The sequence below is a fragment of the Pteronotus mesoamericanus genome, unplaced genomic scaffold (genome assembly GCF_021234165.1).
Source record: "Pteronotus mesoamericanus isolate MK-2021 breed Mesoamerican mustached bat unplaced genomic scaffold, CSHL_Meso_final scaffold_21, whole genome shotgun sequence".
Lineage (NCBI taxonomy): Eukaryota > Metazoa > Chordata > Mammalia > Chiroptera > Mormoopidae > Pteronotus > Pteronotus mesoamericanus.
Genome location: NW_026555310.1, coordinates 31,192,231 through 31,212,156, shown reverse-complemented (window position 1 = coordinate 31,212,156; position 19,926 = coordinate 31,192,231). Strand labels below are relative to the sequence as shown.

The 19,926-nt window shown below is 40.7% G+C and overlaps 1 protein-coding gene across 1 annotated transcript in view; it reads left to right on the top strand.

Moving 5' to 3' along the window:
• Window positions 1–4,134: 4,134 nt before the first annotated feature.
• A2ML1 (alpha-2-macroglobulin like 1) overlaps window positions 4,135–19,926 on the top strand; it is a 32,976-nt gene continuing 17,184 nt past the window's right edge. The window contains exons 1-16 of the mRNA XM_054590833.1: window positions 4,135–4,199; window positions 4,658–4,841; window positions 5,184–5,346; window positions 5,913–5,965; window positions 10,020–10,040; window positions 10,995–11,154; window positions 11,431–11,515; window positions 11,999–12,122; window positions 12,585–12,699; window positions 13,029–13,138; window positions 14,147–14,314; window positions 16,024–16,251; window positions 17,677–17,737; window positions 17,961–18,106; window positions 19,100–19,249; window positions 19,705–19,896. Coding sequence (XP_054446808.1) covers window positions 4,135–4,199; window positions 4,658–4,841; window positions 5,184–5,346; window positions 5,913–5,965; window positions 10,020–10,040; window positions 10,995–11,154; window positions 11,431–11,515; window positions 11,999–12,122; window positions 12,585–12,699; window positions 13,029–13,138; window positions 14,147–14,314; window positions 16,024–16,251; window positions 17,677–17,737; window positions 17,961–18,106; window positions 19,100–19,249; window positions 19,705–19,896 — 2,025 coding nt within the window. The remainder of the gene's footprint in view (window positions 4,200–4,657; window positions 4,842–5,183; window positions 5,347–5,912; window positions 5,966–10,019; window positions 10,041–10,994; window positions 11,155–11,430; window positions 11,516–11,998; window positions 12,123–12,584; window positions 12,700–13,028; window positions 13,139–14,146; window positions 14,315–16,023; window positions 16,252–17,676; window positions 17,738–17,960; window positions 18,107–19,099; window positions 19,250–19,704; window positions 19,897–19,926) is intronic.

Genomic DNA, 19,926 nt, shown 5'->3' with positions numbered 1-19,926 from the left:
CATTTGTGATTCCTTAAGTCTACCATGGTAACACAAAAATAAACAAATGTTACTGTGCTCCAATAAATCTCTTTCTAAAAAACCTATGGCAGGATGGATTTGACCTGCAGGCCATGTTTGTCAAGCTGGGTCTTATATCTTCTGTCTTAAGAACTCCCTTTAACATTGTTGGTAGCACAGATCTGCTAGTAATAAACTCTCTCAGTTTTTGTGTGGCTGATAAAAGTCTTGTCCTCCTTCCTTACTGAAAGATATTTTTGTTGTGTACAGAATGGTAGATTTTCTTTTACTATTTTAAAGATGTCAATCCATTGTTTTCTGGCCAACATTGGAGAAGTTTATTATAATTCTTATCTTTGTTCTTCTCTATGTAATGTGTCTTTTTTCTCTGCCCACCTTTAAGATTTCCTCTTCATCTCTGATTTTTAGCAGTTTGAATATGATGTGATTGGGCGTACTTTATTTTGGTATTTATCTTGCTTGGAATTCTCTATTCTTGGATCTGTTTTTGATGTCTCTCATTACCTTTGGAAAATTCTCATCTGTTATCTCTTCCAACAATTATTGTTTGTTCTCTTTTCCTTCTAGAATTCCAATAACATATATGTTAATTAAACCATTTGATATTGTCCTGTAGCTCTTCAATGCTCTATTTTTTCAGTTTTATTAAGAAATAATTGGCATACAGTAATGTGTAAGTATGAGGTATACAGCATGATGATTTGATTTACATATATTGTAAAATGATTACCACAATAGATTTAGCTAACATCCATCATCTCATAAAGATAATTAAAAGAAGAGAAAGAAGAAAAGAAAAAAGAATTTTTTTTCTCCTTGTGATGAGAACTCTTAGGATTTACTCTCTCAATAACTGTTCTACATATCATACGTCAATATTTCCTATAGTCAGCAAGTTGTACATTACATCCCTAGTACCTATTTATTTTAAAACTGACAGTTTGTATCTGTTGACTATTTTTCTCTACTTCTTTCTCCTACTCTTCACTTCTGATAATCTCTAGTCTGATCGTTTTTTTTTAAAGATTGTACATATAAGTAAGATCACACAGTATTTGTCTTTCTCTTATGTCTCATAAGTCTTATGTCTGACTTATTTCACTCAGCATGATACCTTTAGTTTCCATGCATTTTGTCACAAATAAGATTTCCCTATTTTATGGCTGTTCTTACAGTAATAGATAATACTGTCTTCTATGCCTATACTGCTGAGGAAGACTTTTTTCAGACTCATCTGGCACCCGTCTTTCTTGTGAATATCTGGTAAAGGTCATGGAAAAGAGTTTGTCGGTAAGTATGAGCTTCCTTTTCTTCTGTGGTGAGGGAAGGTTCTTTGTAGTTTCTCTAACCCACACTAGGCCTTTAGCAATTTATTAAAACTCTGGAGGAACTATGCTGTCTTGGATTTCAGGCTACTTAGTTGACCTGCAATGTCAGCTGAGCTCTTAGATTCAACATTTTGGTTCAAAGTGAGTTGTGATTTTGCAGTTTGTCTGGCATTTTCTCATTGTCAGGGAGGAAACAGTGCTCTTTCTAGATTTTGACACCCTAACAGGAAGTGGACTTCATACATAATTTGTGTCATATTCCCCTTCCCCACTCCATCATCCACTTAGTATTGCAAACAATTCTCCTTGTCATGAAAACATTATTTTTAATAACTGTATATTATTGCTATATATTAATGTGGCAAGTTATTCAACCAACTTCAAATTATTGGGCATTGTGATAGACTTAATGTTTTATTTTCCCATCATCTTTATGCCAACCACGTCCTGTAGTAGTGGGCTTCTTTCTCTAGAGAACCCTCCAATTTCACGTGGCTCTATGGAGTCGCCAATCACATGTTCTATCACCCTGGCCTCTGATAAGGACAACCCAGGTCCTCCCTATCATAGTACTCTGGGTGCAATGATTGATTCAGAGGTGAGCATGTGAGAGAGGAACAAAATCTTTCCTCAGAAATGCTTATAGCAGCCCTAGCTGGTGTGGCTCAGTGGATTGAGCACTGGCCTGCGAACCAAAGCGTTGCCAGTTCGATTCCCAGTGTAGGGCACATGCCTGGGTTGCGTGCCAGGTCCCCAGTAGGGGGCACATGAGAGGCATCCACACATTGATGTTTCTCTCCCTCTCTTTCTCCCTTCCTTCCCCTATCTATCAATAAATAAATAAATAAAATATTATTTAAAAAAAAAGAAATGCCTATAACATAGACAAAAACTTTTGTCTACCAGGATCATAAAGCTGGAAGAATATGGATTGAAGACTCATAGCTGCCATCTTCTCTACAACTTGAAGGAACTCTTGTGTGCATTAGGGAAGCAGGATAGTAAGAAGCTGGGAAAATTCCTTGGCAAATGGAATGGGGACACTGAGACAGAGAGTTGAACAAACTGCTTGAGCAATTTACAGACAGATAGAGAAGGTCACCAGGGAAGGAAGTCCCAGGCGCCTAGCAAGGGGCAAAACTGTCACTGGAGCTCCCCACAGGGTGACTTTTCCCCCCTGGCATATTGCTGGTCATACTGTTTAGACTCTTTGACCTTCTGTCCTTAAAGATAACATCTAGGCTTCAGTTACATTTCAGCTCCAGGCCCAGAAAATCAGCAAAACCAGGTGGATGATGAAAGACCCAGCACTCGCTTTCCTTCCTAGGAGCACCCCCATGCCTTTTTCTCCCTCCTCCTTTTTCCCCTCAGGCACAAATCTCCTAACCCCAAAGGGACCACATGAGATTGGCAACCAGGGGAGCAATGAGCAGTGGTGGCTCGTCCTGGGCTATCCCCCTGAACCTGTCCCCAAGTGCCCCTTTTCTCTAACTCTCCAGTGAGCTGACAGCAGCCATGCCTTGTCTCAGTCCTTTCTCATAATATTTCTACAGAGTCAAAGCAGCCCCACTTATTCTACTTCCTGTTGCTCCTTCTATCCTAATCTCTTCTTTGTTTCCCTGTTCCCCAGCTTTAATAAATGTACGTTCAGAATCACCTGTACTCTTGCTGTGAAATCTTTCCTGCATGAAGTCAAGAACCCACACACTGCAGGCTGGCCCTAGGCAGACCTACCGAGGTGGGATGGGTCTGCCCCTGGCAAGGTCTGAAACGTGTGAACGACTTGCTCCTAAGTGTTCTTAGTTAGGGAAGATGAGATCTTGTGATTTATTATCTGGCTGTAAATTGCTCAGCCCTTTAATTATAGGTCTCCATTTCCCCATTCCACCTGTCAAGGGATTTTCCTAGCTTCTTCCCCACGGCATCAATTGTCTGACTTCAGGCTATAAAGTCTTCAGAATTTCTCAGTTTCCTTCTTTTGTTTCTTCATATCTTATCCACCCCAATTACAAAAAACTCTTTTTTGCTTATGTTGGTTTTCTTTGGGTTGGTCATTGGTCAAGAAAGTATTCTCAGTAATTTATATTCTAGGTGGCTTTCAAGTCTTGACATTATAACCAGCACTACAAAGAAACTCAGTGTAGATACTTATTTTGCATGTGTGCATGCTCACTTTCCCCATGAAGAAACATTCCCATAGGAGTGGCTGAGTCAACAAATAGGCAACTCTGGAAAGCTTTTGATGTGCATTGTGAAATTACCTGCTGTCCATTTAGTTTCTCAAGGAGTGTACATGTCCCTAATTCCACAGTCACAATATTGAGCAGTGTTAATTTTTAAAAATTCCCAATTAGATAGAAGCATTATGTTTTTCTATTGATACTACTCCCATACCTGTGATTCCAAATATGTTTTAATAGAATAAAAAAAAAAGAGGCGAAAAGATCAAATGGGTAAGAGAAATTTGAAATGAAACCCGAAAAAAAAGGGTGGAGTCCAAAAATTGTCCTGCGAATGTCACCACTGAGAATGCTCAGTCCCGGCTTTCACCCGAAACAGGTATTATGGACTGGCTGAGCCAGTATGAATGTTTCAGGAAGAAATTAATTGAAGGAGGCGAATCAAAGCTGAAACCTTGTCCACCACCTTAGCCTGAGGCCTCTTGTAAGGTGATTGGAGGGAGCTTCGGTGGTAGCTCCACACCCTGCCTGGGGACTTAATATATACACTCCAGCAGGGAGCACATCTCCTGAGCCTTAGGAGTGAGTCTATGTTACCCACAAAGATGTGGGCTTGGCTCCTTCTAGGAATATTGGCTCTATCACCGGCTATTGCAGAAAAACTCCTTCCGTAAGTGTTTGATATCCGTCTATGTTTCTCAAATATAAATATAGGGGAGAGTAAATAACCTTAGGTTTATTTTAATTTCTTTCTCATATTTTCCCTTTTTTGGGTGCCTTTCTCCTTTACCCAAGAGAGAAAAGGTGAGGCCCAAGACGAAGCTTTTAAGGATACTATTAAAATATAATAGACTCCCTGTGCCCTGTTCTCTGTAATAGAACTAATTTCCTCCTTAGAACCCTAGACATAGGTTCTTATTGTTGGCTTCCTGATTGCGGGACTTTTAAGGCTGTGCACTGAGTTGTTTGTTACTTGTCTTCTTCTTCCTTACAGACAATAGGGTTCATTAAGGCAGAAGCTCAGTCTGTTTAATTCACAGCTATATGCTGAATGTTTATGAGAGAGCTTAATTTTCCCTTGAATGGATCAATCACGACTGCCCTGAAATCCTTTTGCTCCCTTAATAGGCACTACCTGGTGACATTACCAGCCCAGCTGAACTTCCCCTCTACTCAGAAGGTTTGTTTGGATCTGAGCCCTGGGTACTATGATGTAAAATTCACTATTACTCTGGAGACCAAGGCCAAGACCCAGAAGTTGCTAGAACACCATGGATTGAGGAAGGGACACTTACACTGCATGTCTTTTTTGGTAAGTACAGACTTAGCCCCAATTCTAATTCCTTACGTTTGTATTCCCCTCCCTAGATACTATAATCTAATTTCAATTATGCTTTCTGTCATCTTACTTTTGCCAAGGACCTTAGGCTTATCTCCCCCAAACCTCACTTCAATTCCTGGCCATAACTCATCCATAACGTGCCTAACCTTAAATTTCTTCTTTTAGTTCCTGACCTTAACCTCTGATTATTGTTTGTCTTCTTCCTGGCTACTTGCATAACTCAGTTCTTTCTTTCCCCCATCCCACTCTGGGGTCGAGACCAGTAGACCGTTCCCCAGTCTCCGGCTCCTCAGAACACCCTTTCTTGGCCAGGTACCACCTCCTGCAGGTGGCACAGTAGAAATGGCTACAATTCGGGTGTCAGGAACTGGAAATAACATCGGCTTTGAGGAAAAGAAAAAGGTTCTAATTCAGAGGCAGAGGAATGGCATCTTTGTACAAAGTGACAAACCTATCTACAACCCAGGGCAGCGAGGTAAGAGGCACACTTGTGGGATTAGACAAAAGGCGGGGGGAAACAGCGGCAGGTATTTGTGAACAGGGCCTTTGTGATTGGTGGCAGGCCTATGGAATAAATGCAGAAGAGAGGAAGGGCTGGGCGGATGATGTGTTGAGCAGATGTCATGTTCTACAAGCCAAAGAGCAGTGGGTGGAGTTGCCGCTGTGTGTGTGTTTCGAACACAGAAGTACACGTTTCTTCTGGAATGGTATTTGGCAAGTGTCATTGGGTTGCTTGGCCCTCCAGCAAGCTGCTTGTATATGAAATATGCAAATACACATTTTGCTTGAGCTCCTGCTATTTGTTCCTTCTTACTTAGAGAGGCAGTTCATTCTGAGGTTTCAGAGTCAGCAGCCCTGAACAAAAACCGCGTGAGGGCTTTAACTTTGTGACTAGGTGTTATTATTGGTATTATTTTTTAAGTAGAACCTGATGAGGTTTTGCTGACTCAGAAGGGTGTGTGAGGCAGTAGAAGAGTGGGAGAAAGAAAGGCTCTGAGAAGGGAAATATCTGCTTTGCTAATGAAGCCTGTTTCCTTCTAGTGCACTTCCGCATCGTCACCCTGAACAGAGACTTCGTTCCAGTGAATGACAAGGTGAGGATTTAGCTGGGAAGACAGAAAGGGAAAGGAGCAGGGCAGGCTGAGAGAGAGTAGGGGAAAGAAGAGATTCTTTCCCAGGGCGTGAGGAAGTGAGGCCCTCTGGGATGCAGAATGCAGGTGGGACATTGAAGTACAAGTCGAAGTCCTCATAGCCCCTGTCTGCCTGAAAGCAAGCAGGTAGGCCCAGTCCTCAGATCTGAGAGCTGAGAATGACAGTGAGGTTAACATTCTTGGGAGACGGTTACCTTCCCTGAGGTCTTAAAAGAGTGTCTGCAAACTTGGAGACTTTCCGGGAATGGCACAAAGACGCTTTGCAGTTCAAATATTAAGAAGCAATCCAGGAATGTGTTTAACCAAAGGAAGAGATAGGAATATTCACCCCCCCCCATCTTCTTTTTTTATACTATGAGGCAATGTAATTCATACAATAGACAATTCTCTTAAGGCAACATTTAAAAATACCAATGTATAATGTTGACAGTTCTCTTAAGATAACATTTTAAAAGTACCAGGAGGAAAAATATGGTAATGTTTGATGAATACTTAAATTTTCCTTAAACTACCCAATCCCTAGAAGCGTAAGTCTTAGGAGAGGTTTGATCTACATTCAGGGCTCATGTCGTTTCTCCATGCGTATGAAATACTTAGCTCTCACACACCCCTGCTGCCTTCTTTCTCCTTCAGTCACAGACCACATATTCAAAAGAATCTTTTAAAGATAATTATGGGGAAAGCATTGTTTTTATTTCCATCTCCTTCTTCTCAGAGTTTCTCTTTCTTTTCCCCATGTAGAGAGAGGCTGTGGGCTTATTGATTGGTGACCTCCCCCACCACTACTTTCTGTCCCAATTTAGAATTCTTTTTAGTTTCTCCTTCTTATCACCTGTACCCTATCTTTATCAAAAGTTCGGCATAATAAGGAATAGTAGTTTAACAGGCTGTTGATTCTAGAGCTAAGAAGAGGAAATGCTAAGGTGAAAGTGTGGCCTCGACCAAAGTCATCTCAGATTCTGCTGCGCCTTTGAGATTGATCTCATTACATTACCTTTCCTCTGCTCATTTGATGCCATATTACTCACCTGTATTCTGATTTCCATTGTTATGCTCTGTTTTTGATGTAAAATTGCTTCTTCCTCTGCACTCCACTTCTCTAGTCAATCCCCCACCCCAAATTCCAATTTGAAACACTGAAAATTTAAAACGCTGACATTAACAAAAGAGATTTTACTAAGAAACTGAGAGACAAAAATTATGAGTATACAGAGCACAGCGTTTTATCCTTAAGCAAGTAAAGTATCATTGAGATTAACTGACCCCGTCTAGTTTGGTTGCTACACGTTCATTGATTCAGAAACTTTAGGCAGCTGCTTCCAGTTGGAAATATTATCTTCCTAGATGAACATTTGTTTCCTTCCAGAGCCTACTTCTGGGTAACTGGTGTCCTCCCTGCTTCTTGGCTCCCTATGTGAGAAAAATACCTTGTTACCTGAGGAAGTGTTCTTTTTCTGGAATTTATAAGATTCCATAATAATCTCAGTGATATTTGCCTCCTTATTGTCTATGTAGCCCTGGTTTATGAAAGTCCTGTCCTTCCTTGATCCAGAGTGGAGCAGAATAGCCCACCCCAAAATGTGCCACTTTGCAGTGTGTATTACTTTGAGCTGAAGGCAGTCAAGACTCTACAGACTCAAGAAAAACTTTCACTTCTCCCTTAACAGGCTAAAAGAATTTAGGTAGGCACCCTGTACCAGAAAGAGCTGTTATTGAAGATAACTCTTCTTTTTTTTTTTTTAATCTGAGAGATTTACCTGTATGGCAAGGCAAACATCTGATTACCAAACGTCTGCTCTTCTTACCTTCCTGTGAAGTGCCCTCCTCCCCTTTGAAGCCCCTGTTCCATTCCTTAGCTCCAGATGACACATAAGCCTCAATTGCCTCACTCCTTTCGAGTCTGATTGTTTTTGTGGTGCTCTTAAATATACATAATTACATTTTTTCTTGTTAACCTGTCTTAGGTCAATTTAGTTATTAGACTAGCCAAAGAACCTAGATGGGAAACAAAGAAAAAACTTCCATCCCTACAATCTTTCTCTCTCATTCTTTGGCTTTCCTAAAGAATTGTCATTATCCTTGATATCTTGGCTGATGTTTGCATTTAGTGATGCTCTCCTTCTTCACTGGTTGATACTGCATGGTATGTGGCCCAAGAATCAAAGGAAAGCACCAGCTAGGTTTCATGCCATCTCCCTTCCAAGTGAGACCCAAACTTTGTACCCTCTGTTAAGACCTCCATCTCTAAATTCCAACTTTCAATCTCATTTAGCTGCAAGTCCTTTTAAAACTATGTAAAACTAACAAGAAAACCCTGAATCCAATAAATGTACAGTCTCTGATCAGACTTTTAATTATATTCATATCCAAGACATTGTAATTATCTATTTCCATGGCCATGACTTTATAAAATTCTAACAATTATAATGAAAAAAATCAAAACATCTTACACAAACAGAAACAACACAGTAAAAAGTAATTCTCTCATAGGAAAATTATCTTGAGCAGTCATTTTGTTTTCAACTTCTAATTATTAGAGTTTTCAAGCTTAACACCAAGATTCAACATTTGTTATCATTTTGCTGCGTTTGTTTTAATCTATCTTTTTTTTTTTGCTAATTTAAAATTAGGTTGCAGACATCATAACAGGTTACTTCTAAATACTTTAGCATATATTTTCTAAAAAGAATGTCTTAAATAATCATAATATTATTATCACACCTAAGAAAATTAATAATAATTAGTTAACATATTTTAATATGCAGTACTAAATCAGTTTTCTCCAAATTTTCAAACTAGGAGGCAAAAAAAAAAAATCTATGCATTTCATTTAAATATTTTACATTTTTCTTAATATAATCTCCTTTTTTTATTATATTGACTTTTTTTCTGACAGAAATCAAGCTAGATGGCTTTTAAAATGTCCTCATTCTGAAATATGACACTGACTCTAGGCAGGGGTCCCCAACCTCCAGGCCACAGACCTGTGGCCTGTCAGGAACAGGGACGCACAGCAGGAGGCGAGCTTGAATGGAATGCACTTGAATCATCCTGAAACCATCCCTCTCACCCCTGTCTGTGGAAAAAATGTCTTCCATGAAACTGGTCCTTGGTGCCAAAAAGGTTGGGGACCACTAATAAGGAAGCCTACTTGTCTTGCAGAATATTTGACAGTCTTAATTTGTCTGATTATTTTGTTATAACTTGTGTAATATAACTTGTTCCCCTATCTTCTGGAAGAAGGTGTAAGGTCTTAACTAGATTTGAGCTAAACATTTTTGGCAAAAATATTTAGTAGGTCAGGCTGTGAACCTCAAATGCACCTCTTCAGGAAGGAAGCACATAATGTCAGGTTTCCCACTATTAGGGATGATGAGTTTGATTACTGGTTAGGTGGTGATAGCCTAACTTCTCTGATGTAAAGTTATGTCTTTTTTCCTTTGAGATTGGCAAGTTATTCTGGGTGATACACCCAGCACAATGACCTGTTCTCCACCAACTTAATGGTTTTAGCATCCATTTTCTTGAGGAAACTATATATGATCCTTTGATGGGACTCCTTTAAACAAATTTTTTAGACATTGCTTTGCAGTACTTGAAAATAAGGTTCCCCCCCAGGGGCATTCAAATAGCGGAAGAGGGGCTGGGAAATAGTTGGCTGTGAGAAGAAGTTTAAACACAGGGCCTCCAGATGCTCACACTTTCTGGAAGAGCTCAGTCACACAGAGCACCGAGAAATGCTAAAGTGTCTAGAGCTCCACTTCTTCAAATATTTTGGAGGTTGGCAGCCCCTTTGATGGAATCCCTTCTGTCTACTTCCCCAGCGAATAAGTCTTGGCCCCACTGTGCCTCTTATCAGAGCAAAAAGAGTTGTTTGAAAGGAAGGAGTGGGCAATTAGAAAGAAAGAGACCTTTGTGAACTTCTTGCTTTCGATAATCCTATATCCTTATTGCTTTATCCTGCTTTAACCTACAATTATTTGGTTTTCTTTTTCAGTATTCTATGGTGGAACTGCAGGTAAGTAGAAGTTTCTTCCTCCCTCCCTCCTTCCTTCCCTCTCTCCCTCCTTCTCTCCCTCTCTTTCTCCCTCTCTTTCCTTCCTTCCCTCCTTCCTTCCTTCCTTCCTTCCTTCCTTCCTTCCTTCCTTCCTTCCTTCCTTCCTTCCTTCCTTCCTTCCTTCCTTTTGTTCTTTCTTTCTTTCGTTCTTTCTTTCTTTCTTTTTTCCTGTCAGTTGTGGAGAAAGAGGCAGAAAGAACTCTGAGGTCTTGACCCAGAGCCTGAGACTCTGCCCTGCACCAAGTGCCCACAATTCCACCTACATTGTGCCTGTTCCCTTTCCTCTGCCTGCCCCGTCCTCTTAGCCCTAAACCTCTCTAAGGAGAGTCAGCAACCTCTGCTGAGAGTAACCCTCCCACTCTGATTCCTGTAACTTCTCTGTGCCACGCCAGTTCACCTGGTTCTGGACTCCTCTTAGTTTTCAGTAATAAACTCTTGTCATAGACCCTCGACAGTGGAATATGACATGAATACCTGTGAGAAGTGTTAAGAAGCAAAAGGCCTAGAATTCCAAATTCCCCACAGCATTCCCTCCATTTTTCTGTTAATTACCTATCACTCAGGTATCTTGCAATCAATCTCTTCAGCGTTGGTCCTTAATTGGGACCAAAAATAGAGAAAACATTCTTTGTAAAGGGCATCCTAAATACCACTTTCTGAAACTGGTCCTAACACCTTAGAACTCAGACTGATCATTTGAAACCACAAGTACCCTTTTCTTCCCAAATAGGGGCTGACCCTGTAGGTAAATTTATCCCATCAGTAATGAAGAAAATTATAAGTAACCTCGGGCACTGTTCTTCCTCGACCCAGACCATGGGAGGGAGTCTTTACCTTTTACCTTTACCTTTTGCTGTGCAAAGTAGGAGACAGACAGGCAGGCACATCATGAGATTTCCCTTTTAATGGACACAGGATCCAAATAGCAACAGGATTGCACAGTGGCTGGAAGTGGAACCCAAGCAAGGCATTGTGGGGCTATCCTTCCAGCTGGCGCCAGAGGCGATTCTGGGCCCCTACACCGTGGCGGTGGCTGAGGGCAAGACCTTTGGCACCTTCAGGGTGGAAGAATATGGTAGGTGGGAGAATGACGAGGTCAGAGTGTTGGACATAGTCTGGTCACAAAATCAGCAAAGGTAAAGTAAAATCTGGGAAGGGTATTTATTAGTTTTTGAATCAGGGCTAAAGCAGCCAATAACTTGAGGAGCACTTTACCTTAATAAAGTCTCCCTTAATTAATTGATTGATTGATTGATTAATGAAATGATCACCATGTTTATACCCCACTGTTCATTACCTATATGGTTAAGTTCTCCTATTCCTTTTCCATTTTTCTTTGCACTCTCTCCAGTGTTGCCCAAGTTCAAGGTGGAAATGGTGGAGCCCAAGCAAATATCAAAAATGCAGGCATCTTTCATAGTAAAAGTTTGTTGTAGGTAAGAATAAGGCTCTGGATCTAGTGGAGACTAACACTATATTGAGAAGTATGTTGAGGGAGTCTTATGGAGAGATGGAAGTGGTGGTTAAAACTTGGCATATTTCATGTAGTCCAGAGTCACGACTTCTCCAAGAACACATTTCCTAATTGCGTTTCTGCTCTTAACTTCCATCTGCTCACTCAGTTGGCATTATTGATTTCCAGTCTACTTTGTGCTTAATGGAATATTGAATGTCACGGAGAAATAGGAGTAAGAAAAAAGACACTCTTCCATACTTTGGATGGTACTTATTGTGTAATGGCAATACTCCAAGGCTCTGAGTGAGCAGGGGAGTGAATGAGAGCTGCAGAAGGGTAGGGTTGTCAGAGTGCTTGCAGAGGGTGATGTGTGGGAAAGAAGGAAAAGTGGTGTTTTGGGGTAAAAGGGTTGGATCCCAAATGGAATTTCCCAAGTCTGACTCCTCATGTTTTTCTGCGTTAGGTACACCTATGGAAAGCCAGTGGTAGGGGCAGTACAGGTATCAGTGTGTCAAAAGGCACACCCTTACAACTTGGGATATTCAGAAAAACTGCTACCCGACAAATGCAGGAACTTCTCCGGACAGGTGAGTAAGGAACCTTATCCACATATCCTAAAGAGTAAGTAAACAAAAATATAGAAAAGTTGTAAAAGGCCCAGAGTAAAAAACATTTCACTTGATTATTAGCCCAGTTCCAAAGAACAAAGCAGTCTTCTTTATCCTAAACAGACAAAATCTTTTAGAATCTATCTTATAATCAAGAAATGAACTTAAACCTTTGGGAGATAGAATTCTCCTGTACTACAGTTGGTTCTTTTCCTCTTGTCATATTTTGGAGCTTCAAGTTTGTTTCATGATTATACATGTGCAGGTGTATACTCTATATGTGCAAGTGTATATTCCAGGTCATAAGAGAGTTTTTCTATCTTAAAGATGGAGAAGACAAAGTGTGAAGATTATGAATTCTTTCTTCCTACAGTACATCATGAAATGGAAGTAGCGATTATATTATTCTTCCTCTCCCTGTCTCTCTCACTGACTCACTAGATTGACAAAGCAGGATGCTTCTCAGCTTCTGTGGACATGTGTGCCTTCAGCCTCACTGGTTATAAGTACAGACAAAGCATCGATATTGTGGCTACTGTGGTAGAGGAAGGGACAGGTAAGTGGGATACTGCTTGGTTCATTGAGAAAAAAGAAAGGAAAGGGGCTGTTGCAGGGAAACGCCAACTCAGAAGATTCAAGACCTGTCCTCATTTGTGTCTGCGAGTGACTTCCTTGTTCACAAAGAGAAATGCCAGATTCCAATCTGCCATCCACTACCTATTTCCCCCAAAAAGTTTGGGGAAGAGGAGTTGGTTTGGATCTTTGGCTAGAAATATATTCAACTTTATACTTCCAGAGTCACCATCCTTTCAGAGATTTCATATTAAACGTAAGGATGAGGATTTCAGGCACTTAGATTAACGTACATCTGGTTTCCCTCTGCAGGCGTGGAAGTCAATAGCACTCAGGAAATCTACATTTCTTCACAAGCAGGATCAATGACCTTTGAAGACACCAATGATTATTATTACCCCAATTTCCCCTTCACTGGGAAGGTATGTCAAAACCTGTCTCTACACAGACATAAAACAATCTTAACTGTTGCTTCCTTCCTTTTGACATATAAAAATAAAACAAACAGCATTGTTCTAAGTACTCTATGGGTATTCACTTATTTAATCTTTGCAATAATCCTGTGAAGTAGACACTATTATTGGCCCCATTTTACAGATGAGGAGACAGAGGCAAGGGGGGGTAAGTGATTTTCCCCAAGATCATATAGTTAGTAAGTGGTAACTATGATAAAAAGCCAGGCAGCCTGCGTCTAGAATATATACTCTTAGCTCCTTACATTGTGCTGCCCTTAATCTCACATGACTTGTACCTTGAATATTAGTGTTACTTTGATGTCCTGCCTATTGCCAAGGGCTTGTATTCTAATGGTCAGATCTTTGAATTTTAGAGCTGCAAGGTATTTGGAGAAATCATTTAGTCTGTGCTCCTGCACCTAGGCAAGGTTAACATCAAACTTTCCTTGACAGCCATTTATAGATCCTTAAGCATTTTTTTAGAGAGTTTAAAATTTCCTTTGTTAATATCTCCTTTCAAATACCTGACATCTACCCCTCTCTCCAGCTTATCTTTCTTCACTTCTCAAACAATAATGTACATATTTAGATCCATTTATGCTTTTGTCATCTTTTCTCTAGACTGAGAGTAGATCCAGATTTTCTTAGAGCCTAATGATTATACAGTCTGAGAGTGGGAGAGGATTCTTTTTAAGAAAATGAAAGGAAAATACTGTACAGAGCCTTAGGAAGAAACTGTGCAGATGAAAGGCCAGAGAACTTCATTAGCTACATGGCTACTATACTTTTACTCCAGGCTAAGCTACTTCTGTTTGTTTTTCAGATTCTCATAGATCCTAGTTTCTAACCTTTGAATACATTTCCCTCTTTCTGGACTTTTTCCTGAAAAGTATTCTTAGAGTTTCTGTTATCACGTTTCTTTACCTCATACTCAAGCCTACCCCAAATCTAACTGTAATGACCTTTCCCCCTCAGCTAAGAGTTAAGGGTCATGATGACTCCCCCCTCAAGAATCATACAGTGTTTCTGAAGATTTTGGGCATAAATGCAACAATCAGCCATACCCTAATTACTGATGATGATGGCCTTGCTTTCTTCACACTGGATACGGTTAATTGGAATGGGACAGCCATTTCTCTGGAGGTAAGCACTGGGGAGGACCAGCTTTCCAGCAAAGAAGGCTTTGGAGGAAAATTTCAAAAAATTTTTTTGTTTCTGCCCTGGCTGCTATGGCTCAGTGAATGGAGTACTGACCTGCGAACCAAAGGGCCGCTGGTTTGATTTCCAGTCAGGGCACATGCCTGGGTTGTGGGCCAGGTCCCTGGTTGAGGGTGTGTGAGAGGCAACCACGCATTGATGTTTCTCTTTCTCTCTTTCTCCCTCCCTTCCCCTCTCTCTAAAAGTGAATAAAATCTTTAAAAAATTTTTTTCCTTTTTTTCTCCCCCACCCATCTCCATTTATAATTCCAATTTCCTCATTTACCAGTCTGTGGCCCAGTTGGCAAACTCTTTTTTTTTTTTAGGTTGTTTTTACTTTTAATAACAATCAAATATTGACGCTTCAGATAAAAATTGCTCTTTATACTAATTCATCTTATAACTTATCCCATCTTGGTCTAGAGTTGCCTTCTTCTTCTTGTCCTCTTACCCTTCCCCCATTATTTGTAAAAATCCAAAAAAGAAAACTCTAGATTTTGGATTCTTATAAGGAAGTCTACTTGTATCAGTTATCAATTGTCACAAAGTGCTGCTTAACAAATAACTACAAAACTTTAGTATTATAGAACAAAAAGCATGTATTATTTGTGCATCTGGGGTAGTCAGGTAGGCAGCTTGGCTTATCTTGGTGAACTTCCTTACATGCTTGTGGATTGGCTGGCTGGCTGTAGACTGGTTCTCCACATGTTCATGCTCCAGCAAGCTATTGAAGTATATCTCATGGCAATGATGAGTTGTAAGGGTAAGAGTGGATATGCAAGGGCTTTTTACAAGCCTCTCCTTATCTTGCATGTGCTAACATACTATTTCCAACAAGTCATATGGCATGCCCACAGTTAGACTAAAAGGGTACAAAAAGGTTACATGGTAAAGGATGTTGATGCAAGGAAAGATGAAAAAGTGAAGCCACTAATGCAATCATTCAGCAACACTACTTAAGGAAACACATGCTATTTGCCTTGTGGCTAATTAACTATTTCTTTAGGCATCACTTGATCACTCTACTTAGCAATAATTATTTTCAAACCTCTTACCCTTTATACTTAGTTTTCTTGTCTGAGAGATATATTCTTTAATTTCTCTATCATCTTAGTCATGATTCTCTACCCCTTAGGCATCAGTCTGTAAAAGTATATCATCAGTGCCCTGGCTTGTGTGGCTCAATTGGTTGGGCATTGTCCTGCAGAGTGAAAGATCGCTGGCTTGATTCCCAGTCAGAGCACATGCCTGGGTTGCGGGTTCAGTCCCTGGTTGGGGTGTGTACGAGAGGCAACCAATCGATGTTTCTCTTTGACATTGATATTTCTCTCCCTTTCTTTCTCTCTCCCTTCCCCTCACTCTAAAATACATATGTAAAATTCTTTTTTAAAAAAGTGTATCATCCACAATTTCCCATTACTTTACAACCACAGTTCAGCCCTTGTTTCACTCTCCTCCACAATAAAATGCTGCTTCATATAACTGCTATTATAGGTTTCTCAGATATCCTTGGCTGGACTTCTAGTAAAATATCTAAATACCATTCTTAGGCAGTGAAGATTTGAGAGAAATCTGTTTGAAAATCCTAACAAGTCCATGTGTTTAATATGGTTGGAGTACATGCTAAAATAGCTTTTTCCCCCTGTCTTTCTCAGGGAAGGTTCCAAATGGAAGAAATGATGTATATTCCAGAACGGATGCCTCCGCACTACCAAAATGCCTACATGAACCTGCAACCTTTCTACAACACAACTCGCAGCTTACTCAGAATCCACCGGCTAAGTGGCATCTTGCCATGCGGGCAGCCCCAGCAAGTGCTGGTGGAATATTACATTGACCCAGCTGATGCAAACCCTGACCAGGAAATCACCTTCTCCTACTTTGTGAGCCTGGGAAATGAGGGTTGGTGAAAATGTGCCAGGAAGGAAAAAGAATGGGGAGAGTAAACTGGAGAGTGTAGGTAGACTGTCCAGATACAGATACTGCAAGTCACAGAGATAATTTCAAAGACTTTAGAAACCACATTAAAAAAGCAGATGAAACTAATTTTTATAATTTATTTTAATTCAATATACCCAACATATGATCAATGTACAATAGGTATAAAGGAATAGAGAAAATGAGGAATAAAGAGATTTTGAGCAGGACCCCAAGGAAATTGTGTAGGGAAATAAGATGAAGAATTAACAAGAAAATGTTGCTGGCCAGGGCTGAAAGAGAACTGGCTGGGTGGGTTGGAGGGAAGTCGAGAAAAAGATGGGACTCAGAATAAATTTTATTAAGTTATATTGGTCAATATTTTAACATAGAGGATCTAGGGTTAAAATTAACATTGATAGCACCCTTGATGGAGGAATAAAATCACAACTTGTAGCCTGAAAGGCATGTACAAGATAACAGCTTTATCGGTCACCTCGGTGATAGTGAGGATTAGATTCCAGTAAAACTCAGCTTTGATGGTCCAGAGTCTCCTCACTCCCTTATCATCCTCCCAAAGTCTCGGAGAGACTTTCTCCCCACTGAGTCATCCCTGTATCTTCTGTCATTCCTGCGCCTTCATCAAGCTAAAACAATCATCCTGAAGCAACAAAATGAGGAGTAGGTGGAAGATAGCAAGTCAGAATGATAATGCAGGTGCTGTTGTGAGAAGTGTAGGGAAACCTAGGAGAAAAGCAGGGTTGGGGCTGTTCAGTGTGGAAGGGCTGAGTGTCAGACGATAGTCTGAGGAACCAGTCATAGAGCTCTTGACTGGCACCAGAGATGACAGCCTTCTCAGGAACCATTTCACTGCATTCAGTTTCAGGTGAGTGTGAACAGGGAGAGTTGGAAAAGTTTCTCTACCGGAGAGTCAAATGTCATATGTGCCCTAGGCAGTTTGTGGTGCACTCATTGCCATGGGATTTTGAATTGAGTGATAATATTTTAAAACGTTGTGAAGATGGGTTGTAGCTAAATTTATGTTACAAAGATTATAAGAAAATAAAACCTGGCGATCTTTAAGAAATTGTGGACAACTGTCTACTGTGAAGGCAGTCTATTTGGCTTCAAGGCAATGATGATATTTTCTCCTTCCACCAACCCCCCTGATTCTCAGGCAGCCCTTCACCTGGAGGAAGAGTCCTCAGGACCCTGGCAGTGTCCAACACTGGGCGAGCTACAGGATCCTCTGTGAACTATCGAGTCAGGCTCGGGAACTATGAAAGGAGACTCTCCCTATAGAGAGATTCAGGGATACTCCAGAAGTAGGCTCAAGGTTAATCTCCATGACATCTGTGTTGTTGATAATTTGTTTTTTTTCTCTTTCCTAGTTAATAGGGAGAGGAAGTTTGGAGATGGAGGGGCAGAAACGCCTGAACACTAAAAAGAGAGGTGAGTGTTTACATTTTTCTTGGAAGAGAAAAGAGTGTTTTAAACTTCCAGGAAATAGTTCTTAAACATAGAAGGAATGAGAACAGAATAGTAACAATAACTATAGAAGAACAGGAAAACCATGAGGCATGCAGCTGGCCCAATGAGAAGTGCAAACATATGGTTGGTTGTCATGGGTATGTGAGTGCATTCTCATCCCTGTATCCCCTCGCCTCTTTTTCAGGACTGAAAGACTTCTTCTCTCTCTCGCTGACATTCAGTTCCAGACTAGCCCCTGCTCCTTCCCTCGTGATATATGCCATTTTCCCCAATGGAGGTGTTATAGCTGACAAAATTCGGTTCTCAGTAGAGATGTGCTTTGACAATCAGGTAAAATGGCAGTTGAGGAGGGTGAATAAAGGTCTGGGAATAGAGAAAGATCTTGTGCATGCTGGTGCTGAAGATAAGGCAGGGGCAGGGAAATAAGAAGATAGCATTGAGCTCTGGCTGGTGTGGCTCGGTGGACTGAGTGCTGGCCTGCGAACCAAAGGATCACTGGTTCAATTCCAAGTCAGGGCACATGCCTGGGTTGTAGGCCAGGTCTCCAGTAGGGGGCACACGAGAGGCAACTACACATTGATGTTTCTCTCCCTCTCTTCCTCCTTCCCCTCCCTTCTCTCTAAAAATAAATAAATAAAATCTTTAAAAAAAAAAAGAAAACCATATGTATTAAAAAAAGAAGATAGCATTGAAGCTGGATGTGATATTGTATTTATAGTACCTTTAGTATGTTTGATTGAACTCTCTCTCTCTCTCTCTCTCTCTTGCTCCTTTTTAAGAAGTCATGCTGGAGCCCTGATCAGTGTGACTCAGTTGGTTGAGCATCGTCCACAAAGGAGGAGGTTACCGGTTTGATTTCTGATCAGGGCACATGCCTGGGTTGCAGATTTGGTCCCTGGTCAGGGTGCTTATGAGAGGCAACCAACTGGTTTTTTTCTCCCTCCTTTCCCCTCTCTCTAAAAATAAATAAATAAAATCTTTAAAAAACAAGTAAAAAAATAAAAACTCATGCCAGGAAATCATATATATAGCTCTTCCAAATACAACTATTCCAAATATAACTATTCCATATGCTTTCATCTTTTCTACTCTTTATTTTTTAAACATTCTATATCATTCTACTGTGCTGTTCACTTTTGTCACTGCTATCACAAGACACTGGTTCTCAAGGGCTAGAATTTACAAAAGGAAAATCAGTATAAAAGTGAAAGAGCAGGCTGAGATACCATAGTTGAAGCATATTGTCTGATGATCCAAATCGCCTGTTTTTCCTCCTCCTCTGCAAGCTGACATTATTCCCAAGTTATATTTTTTCTTCTCCAGGTTTTCCTTGGCTTCTCACCTTCCCAGCAGCTTCCAGGGGCAGAGGTGGACCTACAGCTGCAGGCAGCTCCTGGGTCCCTGTGTGCAGTCCGGGCAGTGGATGCGAGTGTCTCCCTACTTAGGCCAGAGACAGAGCTGAGCAACCACTCTGTGGGTAGTCTGCTAATGGGGTGGGAAGAGGGAAGTGACAGAGAACACAATTCTACTGTGTTAGAATAAGGGATAGATTTCAGGGAGTGGGAAGGAAAGAAAGTCTTAGGGAGATAGAGCACCACCATAAGGTGGTAGACGAGCGGGTATGAAAATAAAGGTGGAAATGATGGTAGGGGAAGGGCATGGTTAATATGGACATAGAGACAAGGAATAAAGATGAAATAAGAGATAAAGGTGACAAATTATGAAAAAAAAAAGAGCGAGATAAAGGTTAAAGTTTAAAAAGTGAAAGAAAAAGGAAGGGGTTATGATAAAATAAACATAGAAAGAATTCTGCAGTAAGGAAAAGAAATACTATGGGAATGGTGAGCTAAGGCACCAGAATCGGAGAGAAGTTTCTGAGCTGATTTCACTGTGTCAATACTTTATTTCCTTTTCCCCTTTTATCTCAGGTCTATATGATGTTCCCATTCTATTATGGTGACTACCCATATGAGGTGGCTGAATATGATGAGTGTCCAGTGTCTGCCCCAAGGGACACTCCTCAACCCCTCATTCTTGAAGTGACTGAAGAGCGTTGGAGCAAGCCTGCCATTATGAGGCCCTGGTTCTCTGAAGGCAGGGACCTTTTCAGTTTTTTCCAGGTAGGCGTTGTTATCCATTTTGTTCTCGTA